Source organism: Andrena cerasifolii, chromosome 1, assembly GCF_050908995.1.
Source record: "Andrena cerasifolii isolate SP2316 chromosome 1, iyAndCera1_principal, whole genome shotgun sequence".
Taxonomy (NCBI): domain Eukaryota; kingdom Metazoa; phylum Arthropoda; class Insecta; order Hymenoptera; family Andrenidae; genus Andrena; species Andrena cerasifolii.
The window spans coordinates 16,806,785-16,823,226 of record NC_135118.1 but is presented as its reverse complement, the minus strand read 5'-3'; the positions used below and the strand labels follow the sequence as shown (position 1 = coordinate 16,823,226).

The window sequence follows — 16,442 nt, the reverse complement described above, 5'->3', positions numbered from 1 at the left end:
GAAAGTATCGTCATCGGAACACGGTAAAGCCGTGCAAAGGATCGTCATCCCTCGGCATGTTTTTAATAAACGAATCCGTAAGCGACAGTTAGAGGCTGAACGTATTCGAGCAAACGTTCTAAAAGTTCTCTCTAACTGAAGATCGCGCGAAAAGAAAGGTTAACATAGCTGGAGCCGGCCGATGATTCCAGAACAAGGAATATTGTTGCCGTGCTACGATTGTTTTTTGTTCGCCAAAGGCACGCGATCCGATTCGTAGAGGAGAATAGAAATCGCGGCGCCCCGTAGTCTCGACGTGCCTCCTGTACCGGTGGACTCGAAACGCTTCCGCAGCGAGCATGTACGACGACTGCATATTCCTGTCGCTGCGGTTTCCGCAAAAGCTCTGGCGGATCGTGAGCGAGTGCAGCAGCGGGGCCATACAGTGGAGCCAGAACGGCACGACCATCCTCCTCGACTACAAGAGGTTCCAAGAGCAGTACCTCGACGGGGGGAATTCCATCTTTAAAACGAGGAACATCACCAGCTTCATCAGACAGTTGAATTTATACGGATTCCGCAAGGTAACGTCGCATAACCGCGACCCGATCTGCAACTCCCACAACCCAGATGTACACGAGTTCCTCCACGAGAACTTCCGTACCGGCCGGCCGGACCTGTTGTCGATGGTATATCGGAAAACTCCTGGGAAACTGAGGCACCCACAGCGTATCAGTCTGAAAAGCATCACGGAACCGGATCTGTTCGCAAACGACAGTAACGATCACGTATCGCGTCTGGACATGTGCCGGGTAAAGGAATATCGAATACAGTTCTGTCTCGTTATAAGTTCGACGGTCGAGGGGACAGGCCGAGCCTTTAACGAGACGATACGCTATTCGACTCGCCTCTGTTCCTTGCTGTCTTTTCGTAGGAGCACGATACCGCCGCTATCTCGAACGAAATTTATGGCGGTAGAAAGAAAGTAGTGGGGATAGAAATGTACTTCTAACGAAGCAGGGGGCCCGAACTTATAACGGGGCAACACTGTATCCCTGAACCAAGTTTCAGTTTCAGACTTTCGATGATAGTTCGATATTATTCAGAACGGATTAATTACTTTAATTAACAGTTTTTGCTCTGCTTAACCGCAATCGCTGGGGCATCGTATCCCCATGAATATCGTGGTCTGTAAATTCTTATCCCGACTCTAATTTTGCTTTCTAAGTGAAAATTGATTTTTTTGTATAAAAATTATACAGACTTTGATCCCAATGATTAGAGGCGATATTTTAAGCGATGGAATCGTTTATCTACATACTTGAAAGTATTTTAGAACGCCTATTGACCAGAAAATAAATTATTTGAATTATTTTTTAAACATCTATTTGTATTATTTCGAATGGTAATTAAGCAGTTCCTGTCGTGATTAATTATCGCTCGTCGTCTGTTAATTCTTATCACTACTCTAATTTTGCTTTCTAAGTGAAAATTGATTTTTCTCTATAAAAATTATACAGGCTTTGAAGCCAATGATTAGAGGCGATATTTTAAGCGATGGAATCGTTTATCCACATACTTGAAAGTATTTTAGAAGGCCTATTGACCAGAAAATAAATTATTTGAATTATTTTTTAAACATCTATTTGTATTATTTCGAATGGTATTTAAGTCGTTCCTGTCGTTATTAATTATCGCTTCAAATAGAAGACAATCCCGGTAAAATAGCTACATTACTATTCGCTTCTGCCCACGCGAAACAGTTTTATAATTTTCTCCTCTACGCTTTTCAGTTGGCCTTAACTAGAGCCCTGGAGCAAATAACACGAGAATATCGACGAACGCACAACCTTGCATCGGCCAGAAACAAAGATTCGTTGGGTAACAAAGCGAAATCCAACGGAGCAATCATTGCGATTTAACACGTGGCGTATCAGAGAAACGTAATTACCCAGAATATTTACTATTGGTCAGTAAACACTTTAATCAGGAGATAATTGCGATACAGTATGCACTTTCATCTGAAAAAAAAGTATATACATGTTGGAAGCATTTAAAGTATATACATTTAGCGGCTCGAAACTGAGAATTCGATTTAAAATTTAACTTCTTCGCTTTAACTCCCATTCTATCTGAAATTATGAGACCAATGCAGAATGGATTAGAAAACATCCAGTACCAATTACCCTAAAAGGAATAACTCAGGTACAGACATGGCTTGCACTGGTGTGCATGTAAGTTTTACACTGTAAGCGGAACAAGTCTGAAAGCTATTAAACCTCGGGCGGGCGCGCCAATGAGAGGTACACGAGCAGGCGCGTGGTGAACTCAGTTGATCAGTTGAAAATAATCATTTTAGCCCCCTCATATGTATTGCGCTTCAGAAACGGTTTCTCTGTTGACAGTGGTAACTTAAATTAAATGTGATGGGAAAATATTAGCAATGTATCCAAAAATGCAGTAAATGTATTTAAAAGCACAAAAATCGTATATGTAAAACATTTTTAACATCAAAAATGAAAATCACCTGGCACAAGCATCATAGTGTTCTTGAAACACACCACGATCGCGCCGAGAGAATGTTTGTCTTACCGAGACCTGAAGGAAATACGCAGATCGGTGAACGGAGTTCACAAAGCGCGGCCCGCTCGAGGGTTAATTGTATGAAAGAATTGTCTTACCAATCTATGTACTAATTGAGGTTCCTCTGTTACCAGTATTATTATAAGGAACGACAGGCTATCCTTATAACAGTGGTTTATTACTTAAACCATATTTATAGGGTTTCCTATGAAATATATAATCCTAGGATATAATTCAACATATGAAGTATTATAGGTTGAACATATGAAGTATTTATATTAAATGACCAACATATTTGTTGATAAGAATATTTATTTTTATATATAAACAGTCTACTTAGAGACTATGCGTTACTACTTGTACTGGGCTGATTAGACACACGTTTGCTTTGCTCCATTTTATGCCTGTTTAAAAAGTTCTTGAAGGATTCTGCTTCTTTCTCTTCCTCCTCGTCTTCCTCTATCTGGAACGCATTTTCCGTGCCTTCTTCATCCTCGCTGGATTCATTGCCAGCATGCTTCAAGTATATGTCTGAAATTTCTCTTCCACTACTGATCGTTGATACAAACGGTACACTTTCTCCCGAAACCTTTTGCGCCGCTCTCTCAAGCTGTTCCTTCTCCGCCTTCCGTCTTTGAGCATCTCGTTTAATTTTCATCCTTTCCCAATCTTTCTTATATTCCCTAAAAGATTTTATTTTAGTATAAGTATCCCATTGTATTGCGTATGTAAGTGCATAGGGTAAAGTTACCAGTAGCTGACCATGTATCAGTAGTTGACAACTTTTCAGAAGAACGTGAAAAATACGGTTCTTAGAAGTGCAACTATCTCTTTTCAACAGTGCGCCGCGGCTCCTAATACCCACTGTTCGCCACTTCTAAAAACCTTATTTTTCACGTTTTTCTGAAAAGTTGCCAGCTACTGATACATGGTCAACTACTGGTACCTTTACCCTAATATGCTAATTTACCTTTCGTACTCTTTCGCGGCCTCCGTAACAAGTTCTAGAAACTTTCCAATACCAGCTCCTGTAGCCGCAGACACACCACAGCTACGTAAATGACTATAAAACTCATCGAGTGTCAAAGCCATACTACGTGTTAAATTACTAATATAGCTTGTTTCTGAATCCAAAGCTTCTTGGAATGCTTCGAAGTCATGCATCCAGTCTACTGCGTAACTGTGTTCCACAATGTCGATCTTGAAACATATAATTGCTGTTAATAAATTAGTATAAGGTCATATAAGGTTTATTTTCGTTATAATCACCTTATTCATAGCGACAATAAATGGTAATTTAGTTTTGTAAAGTATCGAACACGCGTAAAGCATGTTAGACATGAATGTTACAGGATTAACGCTTCGCACAGTATCTAATATATACACTACAATTGTTGGGAACTGAGATGCTAAAGCCTCTGTTATAATTGTTCCACTCGCTGACCATGTAAAAACTTCTATTTGTCCAGGAGTGTCTAGAATTATATATTCATGCTCTTTGCCTGCTTTATCGATAAGTTCTATCACTTGATCGAATTTCGTAGAAAAGAGATTCAAGGCAGTAACGATGCCGCCGTTTGGACCTAATTTGTATTGTTTCATCACTTCCTTGTAATTGACGGTGTCCCTTATGTCTGAAACACCAGACGTTTAATAAGATTCGTGTACGCACAAAACTGTAATAAAATTAAATGCACTTATGTTACAAGTACCTATGTTAGCTGGATAAGGAACTTCTCTACATGCAGGGTCTAAATTTATCACATATGGCTTTCCTACATCGTACAAGACTGAAACAAGCCGTTGTACAAATGTAGTTTTGCCAGATCCAGCCATTCCAAGGACGATGATACATGTTGGCCTTTTAGCCTTGACATTTGACTCGACGATTGTAGAATCTTGAGAGGAAATATTAGAATCTTCAGAACATTTGGAATGATCCATAGAGTCAGTCATTTAAAAATCTGCAAAACGACTGCAGAACCCTATAAAGAAGATAGTTCAAAATCAACGCTACAGCATGCCTCATGTATAGAAATCTAAAGCTTGCATTTAATAATTATAATATATAACACATTTTTAACCCTGACATTCTGTTCACGTATACAATAAGTTCTCATTGCACAGTGAGTTGCTTATAGTACTTTGTATCTTAAGAGGAAGAGGTAAGAAAATGTTTTCATACTCGGATTACTTTAAAACCAGTATTTATTGGGACGAAAGTACAAAATGCACCATGAAAAGAGCATTTCAGCAATCAATTTAACAAGTAAAATTGACTAACACGTTTCGATAAACTTCAAGTAAAGAAACTTTTATACAGATTACACACTTCAGTTATTTGTCTTATAATTCGAAAACTAAGAGAAGTTGAACAATTTATAAATTAGTTTCCTATAGTGACAGCAAATCATATTCGTTATATTGTTATTTTCTTATCCTGAAGTCATTTACTTCTATCTAATCTCTTAATAGATTTTCTCGCTTATAGTTTTGTGTTTCGCATTCCAATATCAACAATTGCATTTCTAGGTTATCGTAATTTTCCACACTCGATATATTTCATTTGAATAATTAGAAATGAATAGTTCATTTTTAAAATCGTTTTGCATTAAATTATCGGAAACAGATAAACTACAGGGTTAGAAATTTTTTAGCAATTTTTTCTTAATGACGTACCTGAAATTTGAAAAGTTATTAACCGATATAACTTTCTCCACTACATGCAGTTATTACGAAAAGATTACAATTTCTATATTACATTTTTTAATCGTAATTCAATGCAAAATATATTTTCAGATTTCTATTGAATCAATAAGATATAATAATAAAACAATACCTATACCGAGAAGAGATACCTTTTTCGAATAAACTGCGCATGCGCTGTCAGTACTCAGTAGGGATAGGCGATGTTCATCGATGTTTACGAATATCGATTATGGGGGACCAAACATCGATGTTTCAATATCGATAATGAACTGATCGATGTTTACGGAATATCGATTATAGGGGACCAAACATCGATAATGAACAAGCGAAAATAATATTTGCTTTTTTTAAGCTAAATTACGAACGCTACTCAACTCAAAACCATAGCATGTGCCCAACCCAGATAGCACACGTCGTCTATAAGCCTAGGGCGTAAGGTTGACAAGGGGCGCAAAATGGTCTTTTTATTGTTGGCATTCTTGAAAATAAATTTTTAAATGAAATACTGCAAATTGCACTGTAAATGTTTTAAACTACGAATAAAAATTCGGAGTAAAGTCCTCAATAATCTAAAATAAATGTATTATAATAAAGGGCGCAATTGGACAAGTTCGCCTATTCCATCTGAACGCTCGCCGCACGCGCAGTGTTCCATCTCGCTCCCCCCTTCGGCCAGAAAGAAGCGAGAAACGATCGCTCGGAATTGGAGCTCTGTTCACGATACCGGGCTCATCGCCGGTTGCGACCAGTGAGCCTTCAACCACCCTCAACAAGAAAATACTGTATGTACCTACATCGATATCTCGGGAACAATCAACACAGATGTACTTGATTCCGAATACCAAAATATTTTAATGAATATCTCGAAAACTAAGCCGACCGCCGATTATATATATAAGGAAAAAGTTGTTCGTAACGTTAACTTCTACAACATATTCAAACCTCATTGAGATCGGTGAACAGGTATCTCTTAGACAAATTTATCCATAAGCGAATGCTCCCGATATTAAAAAAGTATCAGTTTAGAATAATGGGACCAGCTTTAATGGAAACAGATATAAATAAGAGAATACGAAAAAATTTATATAATATACGTAGAATATAATACATTTCAAATGTAATTATGTACATACAGGATTCATGTACGAAATTTCATGTATCTATTTTACAAAATAAAATTCATCTTTATAACAAATTGTCAACAGTTATTTAGTATAATTTCTTTTACAATATAACTAAGTTGTCTTAAAATGATCATCTGTGAGCGTAGTATAAATATGTCCCTCACTTGTAAGAAATTCTATTATATTGTCTAAGATTGACACAATGTTCCGTGGCACGCGCATCTTAAGAGTATCTCTCGCAATCCCATTTTCAGTATCATTTTCTGTTTGAATAATCTTAAAGACTGTGGTTTGCTCTGTGGTCAATCCACTAAGATTGCTGTCTGACATGCAAACATTATTCATTTGCGCTGCGTTAGAACCTTCGTTCTCCATATTGCTTATTTTTTGCATTTTTAACATCACATGTATTACTTCCAATAAGTGATTAGTCAGTTCGTTCAAACTCAATAAAGGAAGAATTTTTAAAATTAGAACATGCGTCTTGTTATTCTCTTCTCTTGGGTGTCCATATATTCGTACATAAGAATTCAAATTCAATGTACACTTAGCTATTTCGTTATCAGCCTCTAACCAATGGAACGCTGTAATGCAACCTGCAATCGGTATGAAAATAATCATTTCTTCCTTTACGTCACTTCTCTATCACAATAAGAAATTACAAAAGTGCAGTGGATCGTTATTTAAACTCCCATAATTTAAATATAACAAATTTCTATTTTTTTAATTCTTAAGAGTTTTTAGTTACTTTTAGTAACTTATATCTTGAGCAACTTTATCTCCCAATACCTGTTTCATCCTCGATGCCGTAAGTCAGTTTCGTAGTAGATCGTTGGATCTGTCGTACAATTCCTACGAATGTAATAATACGAACGGACATACCCCAAATTTTCAGATCAGCGCAAGAACGTGTCAAATGCCGAATCATAACAGGAATAATATTTTCGCCCCTTTTAACGTTTCCCCTCTGCCCGCTAGTCGCACCATGACTATCATTCAAAAATCCGCCTGTAGTGTTTTCCGCGCTACTATTAAGGTTATCCCACATTATCAACTGTAATTAAAGAATCATTAATTTCTATTGATCATTATTATTCAGTGATTTATATAATTACGTTGTATAGACTACTACTACCAAGTGTATCGTTCACTGAATTACATGTACTTAATATTTGGGATTGCGACCAGTCGGTCGGCGCTGCTAGTGCAACATAGGTTAAGGAAGGTGCGTTCCGATTCACGCATACTGCGCACCTGTGATCGTGATGCCAGATCGGGGACGGGTTCCCTCGAGAATTTCCCCCACCTCGCGCACACTACGCCGGAGCAGCGTGTCCTTGAGCTTCAAATTGGAGTTGTTTAGCCACACTCTACAGCTTCTTTGCTCTTTGCTACTTCAATTTCAAACATGCCACCCTATAAAAAAGCTTATTTTGTAAACAGTATTACAATGAATATGGTCATATTTTTTAAAATTTAAAAACACCCCACCTTCGAGGAGAAATATGCAAAAAAAAATTGGTTTATAATTTTCCAGGTTATAAAAATGATGTTTCAACTTGAAACAATATTATTCAAATTAGTCAAACCTTCTAGATTAAAATAAAAAAGGGGGCATAAATACGATAAATAGTTTCCGAGATAAAAACTCGTAAGTACTGACCAGTTTCATGAAATTAGACAAAAATTGCAAACTTCGACCACCTGTAAAGGCTGTAAGTATCTTTTAAACAAATCCGGAACCAGAAAAATGATAACTTACCCCCCCCCCCCCCGAATTGCGTGGGAACTACGTAATATTTCAATTTCACCAAAATCCCTGACATTGAATGCAGAAAGTGATGAATGACGTGAATGACTCTGACTTGATTTCGTTTTATTTTGTCACGTAAATGAACCATTTCATTTTCCACTACCTGTTGCCGAACACCCTGTATGTAAAATGGAAATTTATTTTTTAACGAATATATTACATACGTCGTGTGTTGCTACTTTTACATATATGAGTTATGGGGTTAAAGTAGATTGTAAGATTAGTAAAGAAAGAACTGTCCTGAATTATTTAAAAGAAAGTAACTTTAATTTCGTATAAATTTACACAATTTATTAATTCCGTACTATTTAGTTAACTGACTATTTAAATTACATGATTAACAAGGTAGGAGGCACAGTACAAACAAGTAGCTTCTATATAAAACAGATATGAATAAACTTACGAGTTTTGCTCTTACACGCTTACTTTTTGTAAATCAATTCTGCAATATCTTTTTTTTTTTAAATTAATATTGCAGTTTGTTACGCGCATCCTCTATAAAACAGTTTATACACCTATTTTAGAGAAATACACACTGCTACCGCTAAGAAACATGCAAATAAGAAGCTATTAAATGTTGCATCCTAAACAGTTTCATAACAATTTTCAAGAGATATTGAAAATTCTGTCCTTTTCAAAAATATAGACAAAATTATCAGTAAATCAACAGAAGGTATGTTTCAAGATTGTTTAATGTGCTTTGCGATACAAGCGGAGTGTTTATATTAAGTATGTTGCTAGCCTATTGCGGAACCGAACTTGGTGTACGTTTGGCAGTGTGTTTTGCTTCAACAAAAATATCCTTGAAAAACATAATTATACAAGAGAGAAATGATTAAGTTACTAAATGTTAAAGAATTCCATACGAAATCATGACCGTTGAAAAGATGTAAATTTACCATAAACGCTTCACTCAATATTTATAATTGGTTAGAACGAAGAATAATGTACACAACAAATGGGTCGGATTTAAAAATCAGTAAATAGTTGGATGGATATTCTTTGTACAAGAATGTTCGTACAATTTCAGCTTATAAACTGTTCAGAAGTTTCAATGTGGTTTGAACCCGAGACTTTAACGATCTGCAACTTTGCCCCAAACTAGCTTGTCCGTGTTTAATTATCGTTGCACATATTTCATTGTCGTCGTTACTTAACCCTGTATGTATTTGAAACTTTTCAAACTCCGTTAGCACAGAGTCGAAATTCTGAATCCTTTTAGTAAGTAACGTCGTAATGTTCCTCCAACTCTATAACAGAACAATCAACAATCACATTGAACGATGGATTATCCAATGCGGGCAAACAGATAAAAGACCGAGATTCGACCGAGCTGCTATCTCACCTGATCGTTGTCGTTTTTCTTGTGTGGCGTCTGGGGCTGCAACTGCGTCGCACACATAGTACATATGGCACTTATAATCGCAAGGGATTCACTACACGTAGATGCTCTGAGTAAGAAATGCTTAAAAGATACCGGAACGCCACTTTCGGGGATATCCAACGTCTGAAGGCATGGAGATGCTCGTAGCATCTGAATGCATTCGCAGTCGGGATAGCCCGAACGAGCCAGCGATTCTGCGAGCTGAGCGATCGTTTTTAGTTGCTCCGAGTAATGGGCTTCGCGTAATCGTTCAACCGCATCCATAGGAACCAACAGCCTACACGGTCTGTTCCTCTTCCCTTCAGACTCGAATTTCTCAAGGATCGAAGGGATCTGCTCGCTGTCCAGTTGCTTCAGCTCGCCAGACATCCGGGTAAGAAGAGAGGGAGTATCGTGCGTTGCACACGCCGCCAAGACTTTCAATATCGCGTTTCTCGCCGCGAGTAATCTCGACATGCATTCACGCGTATCTTCCTCCATAGTAGGGTCCTTTCCGTTTTCCGTGAACGGTTCCCAGCCACGAACAACCTGTCCAAATAAGGCGTATTAAGCTCCTCAATCCCTGCGCCATTGCAAAGAATGATGAATTGGCCGTGCATTACCTCCAAATCACGGTTGTCGCGTAAAGAATTCAATCGAACCGATTCCTCGCTAGGTTGAATGTGCATGTTGCTTAAAGTAGAGAACAACGATGCGGAGGTGTAACACCAACTTAATTCTAGAAGCATCTTGTCCACGGTGCTCATGAAGAAGTGAAAGGAGTTTTCCAAACGTTCCCTTAACTCCACGAACTCTTGAATCTTTACAAAACTTCCATATTTGTAGGCGAACGTTAGATGATCCTCACTCTGGCCACGTATCACAGTGATGAATTAAATTCAAAGAAATATATTTTACTTCGCAAGCTGATTAATACTAGGTATATACTGTACATACATCTTTGCAATTCGCGATAAAAAATTTGGTAGACTGATCTAAGGTTGTGCATGCCAACGAAAGGTGGCCAAGTGGAGCAAGTAGTGGTGCGTGCAAATGTCCCAGCGAATCCAACTGGATATGCTTCACGTCCAGCAACGTGAAAGCATGATCCGCTGCGCCTACCAATCCTGCTTCTAAATATATTCGCACTAATAAAATTTTTATGTGAAAATTTGCGGGGCTCGATAACAGAGCGCGTTCTAACAACGCCATTGCCCTACAAAAATGTATGTTTACAATCAGTTTCTCTATGTGTATGTACTTGCCATGTACATTCACCATGGCATTACCTGTAGAGGTGGAATGCTTCGCTGGTATTGTACCATAACTCGTGCAACAAGTGCGTGGCTAACAGGATGTAAGAATCCGCAGGGCAAAAGTCTGTTGGTAATCTTTCTTCAACTGGGCATAGCTCATTACTCTTCTCATATAATTTACACAATCGTTCCACCAATTGCTCTTGCTCGTTTGTGTCTACGTTTTGGGAATGATGGAAACCGCAAACGCGACGTAGCTGTTCCAAATGTATGTGTCTCTGCATCTGTGGTACGGTAGTGGGGAATCCCTCTGGTTTCACGTTCACATCCTCATCTATCTAAAAGAGTGAAAATGTCTCAAGTAGTATTTTATACTAACCGATAAGTTGCCTTCTTTTTTTTTTTCTTTTCATTGGTAATTGTTTCTGCTACTTTATTCTTACTTTTTGGAGCAACTGTAACCTGCCCGCAGGTGTTAGTAAGTCTAAATAAAGCCGTAAATCTCCAACCACGCAATCTTTCTCTCCGAACTGTGAGAAATACTGGTGCATTAAGTTCACTGGTTCGGCGGTGTTTTCAACAACTTCTTCGCTTCGAGTACGTTTCAATAATTCTAACATCGCGAGATAAGGGGCCCTAGCTTTTCTGTCTGATGAAGTTATGATATTATTAAGATAGTGCGCACACTCTTCTGGTTTTTGAAATTTAAGAGCCGCAAGAAGGTAGTCTTGGTAATATGCCCAGTTGTCGTTACTGTTCGCGATACATAAACAGTTTGTAATATTAAAATATCATTACTGATAATAATGTATACATCCTATATTCAACTCACCTTTCGTTGATGAGCTCCTTATATGCATTAGCTGCTTCGGGGAAGCGTTCCAACTTTAGTAAAAGTGCAGCCTGCTGTTGTGGAACAGGCGAAAGATGCGAGGCTAAGGGTCCCGATAAAACATTTAACATTTCCTCGCTTTTACCTTGAAGCTCTAATATCATTAAATAAAGTTGCACTTCCCGTTCTGCTTCCACTTTTCCCTCCTTGATTAGTTTCAACACCTAGTTTTCAGTAATTTGTTATTAATCTTTTAAAATAGAACGGCATTTCCTCTGTTTGATAAGCTGGTGCGGGCTGTGGTGGAGTACAGGATGGGGGTGCAGAGCTGGAAGGAAAGGGAGAAGGTGGAAGGGATGCACAGAAGGTTCCTGAGATGGGTACTGGGGGTAGATAGGGGCATGGTTAGGAGCACACAGAGGTACATGGTTAGAGAGGTGTTGCAAAGAGGGCTGATGAAGGGAAAGGTTTTAGTGGGCTGGAAGGAGAGAAGGCAGCAGTTTCTTGAGGAATTGGGATGGACAGTGGAGGAGGTAGAAAGGTTCAGGGAAAGAGGGAAGTTGAGAAGAGAAGAGACCTCAGGTCTCAAGTCTCGAAAATCAGACTATAGTAGGTAGGGAAAGAAGATTGCAGGAGGAGGAGAGGTGAAGAAAGAAAGAAGGGCAGTCTGGATGCAATAGGTAGTATGAGCCTCATACTATGGGGTAGTGTAGGGGGTGGGAGTGCTGGGTTATTTAAAGGGGCGGGGGGAGTAGTGCGCCAAGTAGGTGGCGGAGGGTGGCGCGATACAGGTTAGGGAATGAGATGAAAGGGAAAAACGGATGTGTAGGATATGTGAGTAGGGAGAGGAGACATGGGAGCACGTGTGGGAAGAATATGGGATGGGGAAGAGAGGAGTTGGCAGGAGATGGTGAGCCAGGTGCTAGGGGTTGAGGGGGAAGGAGAGGAACAGTAGAGGAGAATAGATGTGAGGAGAGGCGTGTGTGAAAGTGCATGGGAGATGAATGATGGGGTGAATGTAGAGTTGGAAATGACGGGGGAGGCGAATAGAAGCCAGGGTGTGTGGTGCATACGCAGGCAGGGGTAGACTAAGTAGGCTAAGATTGCAAGCGGAACAAAAAGGCGTAGACTAAGACTTAGATTACGGGGTCATTCTGATAATCCCGCAAAATTCGGCAACATTCAGGCTTTTTTTCTCAGTGAATATAATGAATAACAATGTCAAACTTTTTTTTTTATTTATTAAGCTACTTATAATGTATACGGAACAATTGTTTAAATACACTTTTAATTGTGTCTTTTCAATGTTATCTGGAGTTAAAAATCGTGCCTTTGAAAATACGGCGGGTGTGATTTAAGCTCACAGACTCATCTGAAACAAAAAAACCAAGCTGATTCTTAATCATTACGAGTACCGCTATCGCAGGTGCCAGAATTAGCCACGTAAGTAAAAATTTAACAAAATCGCGCGCAAACTTCAAGAATGGAAAATTTCGTGACTTGAAATTTGAATGCGCGCAATTTTGTTAAACTTTTACTTACGCAGCTAATTCTGGCACCTGCGATAGCGGTACTCGTAACGATTAAGAATCAGCTTGGTTTTTTTGTTTCAGATGAGTCTGTGAGCTTAAATCACTCCCGCCAGGGGGGTATTTCTTTTCAAAGGCGCGATTTTGAACTGCAGATAACATTAAAAAAACACAATTAAAAGTGTATTTAAAAAATTGGTCCGTATACATTACAAGTAGCTCAATAAATGAAAAAAAGTTTGACATTGCTATTCATTGTATTCACTGAGAAAAGAAGCCTGAATGTCGCCGAACTTTGCGGCGTGATTACCAGAATGACCCCTTAAGTTAGCTGTAAGTATAGGAATAGAAAGATTGTAACCCCTAGGGGGACCAATAAGGATCTAATGTATGTAATATAGACTGGCATATCCTATTATAACGTAGTAATTTCAGTCCCAAACCATTCTTTCTGCTAAAGGCAAAATAACTCCTTTTGCTAACTTCTCATCCGCATGCATAGCTTGCATAACTGTGCTCATCACGGCCCAGAAATAATAAGGATTTTTTGGTTTCAATTTGTATAAGGCAAGCGCCGTTTGTTGCTGTTTTTTGTAATCCCCAAGGCGAACATAGGACATAAAGAGATGAGTCAGTAACTCCTCGTTATATGGATCTGCTTTTGCAGCAGCCTCGTATACTTCGCTAATTTTGTTCGCTACAAATAAGCAAATTTAGAGTTACAATTTAGCATACAATGTAGTATAACATAGACAACTGCATCTCGAGTGTAATTTAAGCTTACGTTGATGCATCTCTCTGTAACAAATACTCATAACCTGTAGAGTAGAATCCTCGCAAGGCACCTCTGAGCGCACCTTGTCCATAATGACTTGACATACATTTTCTTTACCGAGGCGTAATAAAGCCAATGCTTTAAGCGCTCTGGCACACTGATTACTCGGGTGTTTTTTAAGCACTTTATCTGCCTCTTGAAGGGCTTTCTTATTATTTCCATTGTCCAACCAGTCTAAAAATCCACAGCATAGTGTTATTACATAACCTCATTACCGGCTGAATATTGAAATCAGATTCGTAGGAAACCTGTGAAATCGAAAGCGTTCGTCGCCGATAGTAATATCAACAATATATTTACCGTATATCGGACGTAATCGACGTTCGTTAACAATATTTTCCACATGGGCCTTAGACGCCATGATACTTTTTATGGTAATTTTAAATTAACAAACCGAAAGAGCAAACATTCCTTCGTCGAGGGCACTGAGTGCACAATGACAGCACAAGGCAAATTTACAATGAATTTTTTATGTCCGCGTCTTTTTGAATTCTCAAAAATATCTGCAACTATTTTTTTAAATCACCGTGATTTGTAGACACGTAATCCGGGAAATACATTACACTTTAAAGATGTAAATCAATTAAAATTCAGAAAGTCTTACAATTGAAACCAATGTTCAACGCAGACGAAATACTTTTAACATCATGCCCCTAAATAATTTATTTCATTTACTTATTCTTTATTAGTTAGTCTTGAAATTTTTAAGCAGAAAATTGATTTCCAGGGCAAGTTTCAAGATCTGTTTCAGAACATAAAATTATATTTTAATTAAAAATTGCAAGTTTACGAGCTATTTTATTTAATGCTGTTCGCACCAGAAGCAACTGAGAACCCTCGGAACTCTGTATTGCTCCAATATTGTTCTATGTATTCAACATCGTGAAAAATAAATAAAAAAATTTTCATGGTCAGATTTTTATGGTCTACCTATAGATATATGTATACAGTTTTCGACCGTATTTGCTGAGAGAACTACCTAGATTTCGCATAACTTATGATTATAGGTTCGCGCGCAAATTCTATTTGATTCCAGCGAACGTTACCCGTTTCCAGCGTCATCCCGCATCTCCTCAGTGTCGAGTTGTTATTTCGTAATGAAAACATTTGAAACGTGTTAATTTTTAGCAGATTGAGTCCGAGTTAATTAAATAGCATTATGTGGTCGTCGAATTTAAACTCCAGCGCAACCTTCGACGGTGGATTTTTAGATAACACCCGTAAAGAAGGCCAGGACGACATAAAGTCGCGAAGAGTACAAACTCTTGTCCCTGTCATGATAAAGCACTTATTGTCTAGTTTCTCGATTGATGATGCAAAATTTTGGGACATTCCTGCGCGTATGTTTACGATCGTCGGAATAGTACGTAACGTCGAAGAAACTGCGACGAAAATGTCATTCGATATCGAGGATCAAACAGGTTCGATATAATACAGTCAGTTCTCATACGTTTCTTCCCTGCACTTTGATTTCATCGATCTGTTGCAAATGAGATTTAATCATTCTAATCCTGCAACATTCAGGCACGATAACTGCGCTGAAGTGGTTAGAAGCAGACAAAAAATCATCGGAGCGCCCTACGCAAGTAAACACTTACATTCGGGTACTCGGTTTACTCAGAGAGCAGAACGATAATCGACACATTCTTATATTACGAATGTGGCCGTTGCAAAACTTGAACGAGTTAACGAATCATATACTCGAAGTAACATATGCGACACTAAAAGCTGAAGCAATGGCAAGCAAGAGTAAGGAATTAGTAAATGATAGGAATGATACTTTGGGAAATGAGAAACCAAGCGATGATTCTCCTTATTATGGAATGACAGCAGACCAAACTTTAGTTTATAAAATTATTCATGCGCGAAATGATACTGAATCTGGTATTGACAGATCTGATATTAAAGCTCAAGTACCGAAAAGGATCTTGCGAGAGATAGATAACATATTAGACTTTCTGGTTTCTGAAGGTCATATATACACAACGAGCACAGATGATCGCTTTAAAACAACATAAGTTTATATATTTCCTTTTCCTTTCACGAAGCATTTACATTGTCTAGGTTTAATCAGTGTTTATTTGTTATATCATCAAAATGTGGTACATACGTGGCAAGATAGTAATGATACGTCTTGTCTATACGCTGTACCTACAATTATATTTGTACAATAACTATGTATAAGCGTGTATTTGGTAATCCACACATACGCATCACACGTTTATGTTATTTGAAAGAAGTGTATTATGCATGCGTTAAGAAAATAAATATTGTACTGTGTAAATAAGAATAATGCGAAACCTGCACTGTCATATTTGTATATGGGTCTGAAAATTTTGTGATACAATCATTGGTTGAACCAGATACATGCACTTTTGGTGAAGCGACCAATATCCCGCATTTGAGCCCTTTGTTACGC

General features: G+C 38.3%; 5 protein-coding genes across 12 annotated transcripts; 2 read left to right on the top strand and 3 right to left on the bottom strand.

Moving 5' to 3' along the window:
* The first annotated feature begins 89 nt into the window (after window positions 1–89).
* LOC143367246 (heat shock transcription factor, X-linked member 4) lies at window positions 90–2,721 on the top strand. The gene is made up of 2 exons (XM_076808873.1): window positions 90–791; window positions 1,773–2,721. Exons 1-2 carry the CDS (start codon window positions 339–341, stop codon window positions 1,899–1,901), a joined length of 582 nt encoding a protein of 193 aa, XP_076664988.1. The 5' UTR covers window positions 90–338; the 3' UTR covers window positions 1,902–2,721.
* A 135-nt stretch (window positions 2,722–2,856) lies between these two features.
* On the bottom strand, window positions 2,857–5,462 carry LOC143367204 (GPN-loop GTPase 1). 7 transcript variants are annotated; one of them, XM_076808863.1, is made up of 5 exons: window positions 5,402–5,462; window positions 4,275–4,526; window positions 3,832–4,196; window positions 3,533–3,762; window positions 2,857–3,245 (listed from the first exon to the last, which is right to left on the bottom strand). In XM_076808863.1, exons 2-5 carry the CDS (start codon window positions 4,516–4,518, stop codon window positions 2,906–2,908), a joined length of 1,179 nt encoding a protein of 392 aa, XP_076664978.1. In that variant the 5' UTR covers window positions 4,519–4,526; window positions 5,402–5,462; the 3' UTR covers window positions 2,857–2,905. The 7 variants fall into 7 exon arrangements, with proteins under 7 accessions (XP_076664978.1, XP_076664958.1, XP_076664983.1 ...); XM_076808843.1 differs by having other exon boundaries at window positions 4,275–4,547; window positions 5,421–5,442; XM_076808868.1 differs by having other exon boundaries at window positions 5,421–5,439.
* Window positions 5,463–6,341: 879 nt separating this feature from the next.
* Window positions 6,342–7,630, bottom strand: LOC143367189 (replication protein A 32 kDa subunit-A-like). 2 transcript variants are annotated; one of them, XM_076808815.1, is made up of 3 exons: window positions 7,531–7,630; window positions 7,185–7,449; window positions 6,342–6,991 (listed from the first exon to the last, which is right to left on the bottom strand). In XM_076808815.1, exons 2-3 carry the CDS (start codon window positions 7,441–7,443, stop codon window positions 6,507–6,509), a joined length of 744 nt encoding a protein of 247 aa, XP_076664930.1. In that variant the 5' UTR covers window positions 7,444–7,449; window positions 7,531–7,630; the 3' UTR covers window positions 6,342–6,506. The 2 variants fall into 2 exon arrangements, with proteins under 2 accessions (XP_076664930.1, XP_076664936.1); XM_076808821.1 differs by having other exon boundaries at window positions 7,511–7,608.
* An 823-nt stretch (window positions 7,631–8,453) lies between these two features.
* Psidin (phagocyte signaling impaired) lies at window positions 8,454–14,516 on the bottom strand. The gene is made up of 10 exons (XM_076808467.1): window positions 14,324–14,516; window positions 13,973–14,197; window positions 13,632–13,885; window positions 11,660–11,883; window positions 11,271–11,580; window positions 10,861–11,165; window positions 10,529–10,787; window positions 10,195–10,440; window positions 9,554–10,120; window positions 8,454–9,458 (listed from the first exon to the last, which is right to left on the bottom strand). The coding sequence occupies exons 1-10, from the start codon at window positions 14,382–14,384 to the stop codon at window positions 9,240–9,242; spliced, it is 2,670 nt and encodes an 889-aa protein (XP_076664582.1). The 5' UTR covers window positions 14,385–14,516; the 3' UTR covers window positions 8,454–9,239.
* Window positions 14,517–15,025: 509 nt separating this feature from the next.
* On the top strand, window positions 15,026–16,316 carry LOC143367163 (replication protein A 32 kDa subunit). Its single transcript, XM_076808757.1, has 2 exons — window positions 15,026–15,444; window positions 15,548–16,316. The coding sequence occupies exons 1-2, from the start codon at window positions 15,183–15,185 to the stop codon at window positions 16,039–16,041; spliced, it is 756 nt and encodes a 251-aa protein (XP_076664872.1). The 5' UTR covers window positions 15,026–15,182; the 3' UTR covers window positions 16,042–16,316.
* The last annotated feature ends 126 nt before the right edge of the window (window positions 16,317–16,442 follow it).

Excerpts from the sequence above, each read along its gene's own strand:
- Psidin (XM_076808467.1), bottom strand. The coding sequence starts at position 14,384 with ATGGCGTCTAAGGCCCATGTGGAAAATATTGTTAACGAACGTCGATTA. Across the intron at positions 11,581-11,659 it reads AAGGAGCTCATCAACGAAAG|TAACGACAACTGGGCATATT; the intron begins GTGAGTTGAATA and ends TATCGCGAACAG. Across the intron at positions 11,166-11,270 it reads GGTTACAGTTGCTCCAAAAA|ATAGATGAGGATGTGAACGT; the intron begins GTAAGAATAAAG and ends TCACTCTTTTAG.
- LOC143367189 (XM_076808815.1), bottom strand. The coding sequence starts at position 7,443 with ATGTGGGATAACCTTAATAGTAGCGCGGAAAACACTACAGGCGGATTT. Across the intron at positions 6,992-7,184 it reads CGGCATCGAGGATGAAACAG|GTTGCATTACAGCGTTCCAT; the intron begins GTATTGGGAGAT and ends TACCGATTGCAG.
- LOC143367163 (XM_076808757.1), top strand. The coding sequence starts at position 15,183 with ATGTGGTCGTCGAATTTAAACTCCAGCGCAACCTTCGACGGTGGATTT. Across the intron at positions 15,445-15,547 it reads CGATATCGAGGATCAAACAG|GCACGATAACTGCGCTGAAG; the intron begins GTTCGATATAAT and ends TGCAACATTCAG.
- LOC143367204 (XM_076808863.1), bottom strand. The coding sequence starts at position 4,518 with ATGACTGACTCTATGGATCATTCCAAATGTTCTGAAGATTCTAATATT. Across the intron at positions 4,197-4,274 it reads TCCTTATCCAGCTAACATAG|ACATAAGGGACACCGTCAAT; the intron begins GTACTTGTAACA and ends CTGGTGTTTCAG. Across the intron at positions 3,763-3,831 it reads TTATTGTCGCTATGAATAAG|ATCGACATTGTGGAACACAG; the intron begins GTGATTATAACG and ends ATATGTTTCAAG.
- LOC143367246 (XM_076808873.1), top strand. The coding sequence starts at position 339 with ATGTACGACGACTGCATATTCCTGTCGCTGCGGTTTCCGCAAAAGCTC. Across the intron at positions 792-1,772 it reads CGCGTCTGGACATGTGCCGG|TTGGCCTTAACTAGAGCCCT; the intron begins GTAAAGGAATAT and ends TACGCTTTTCAG.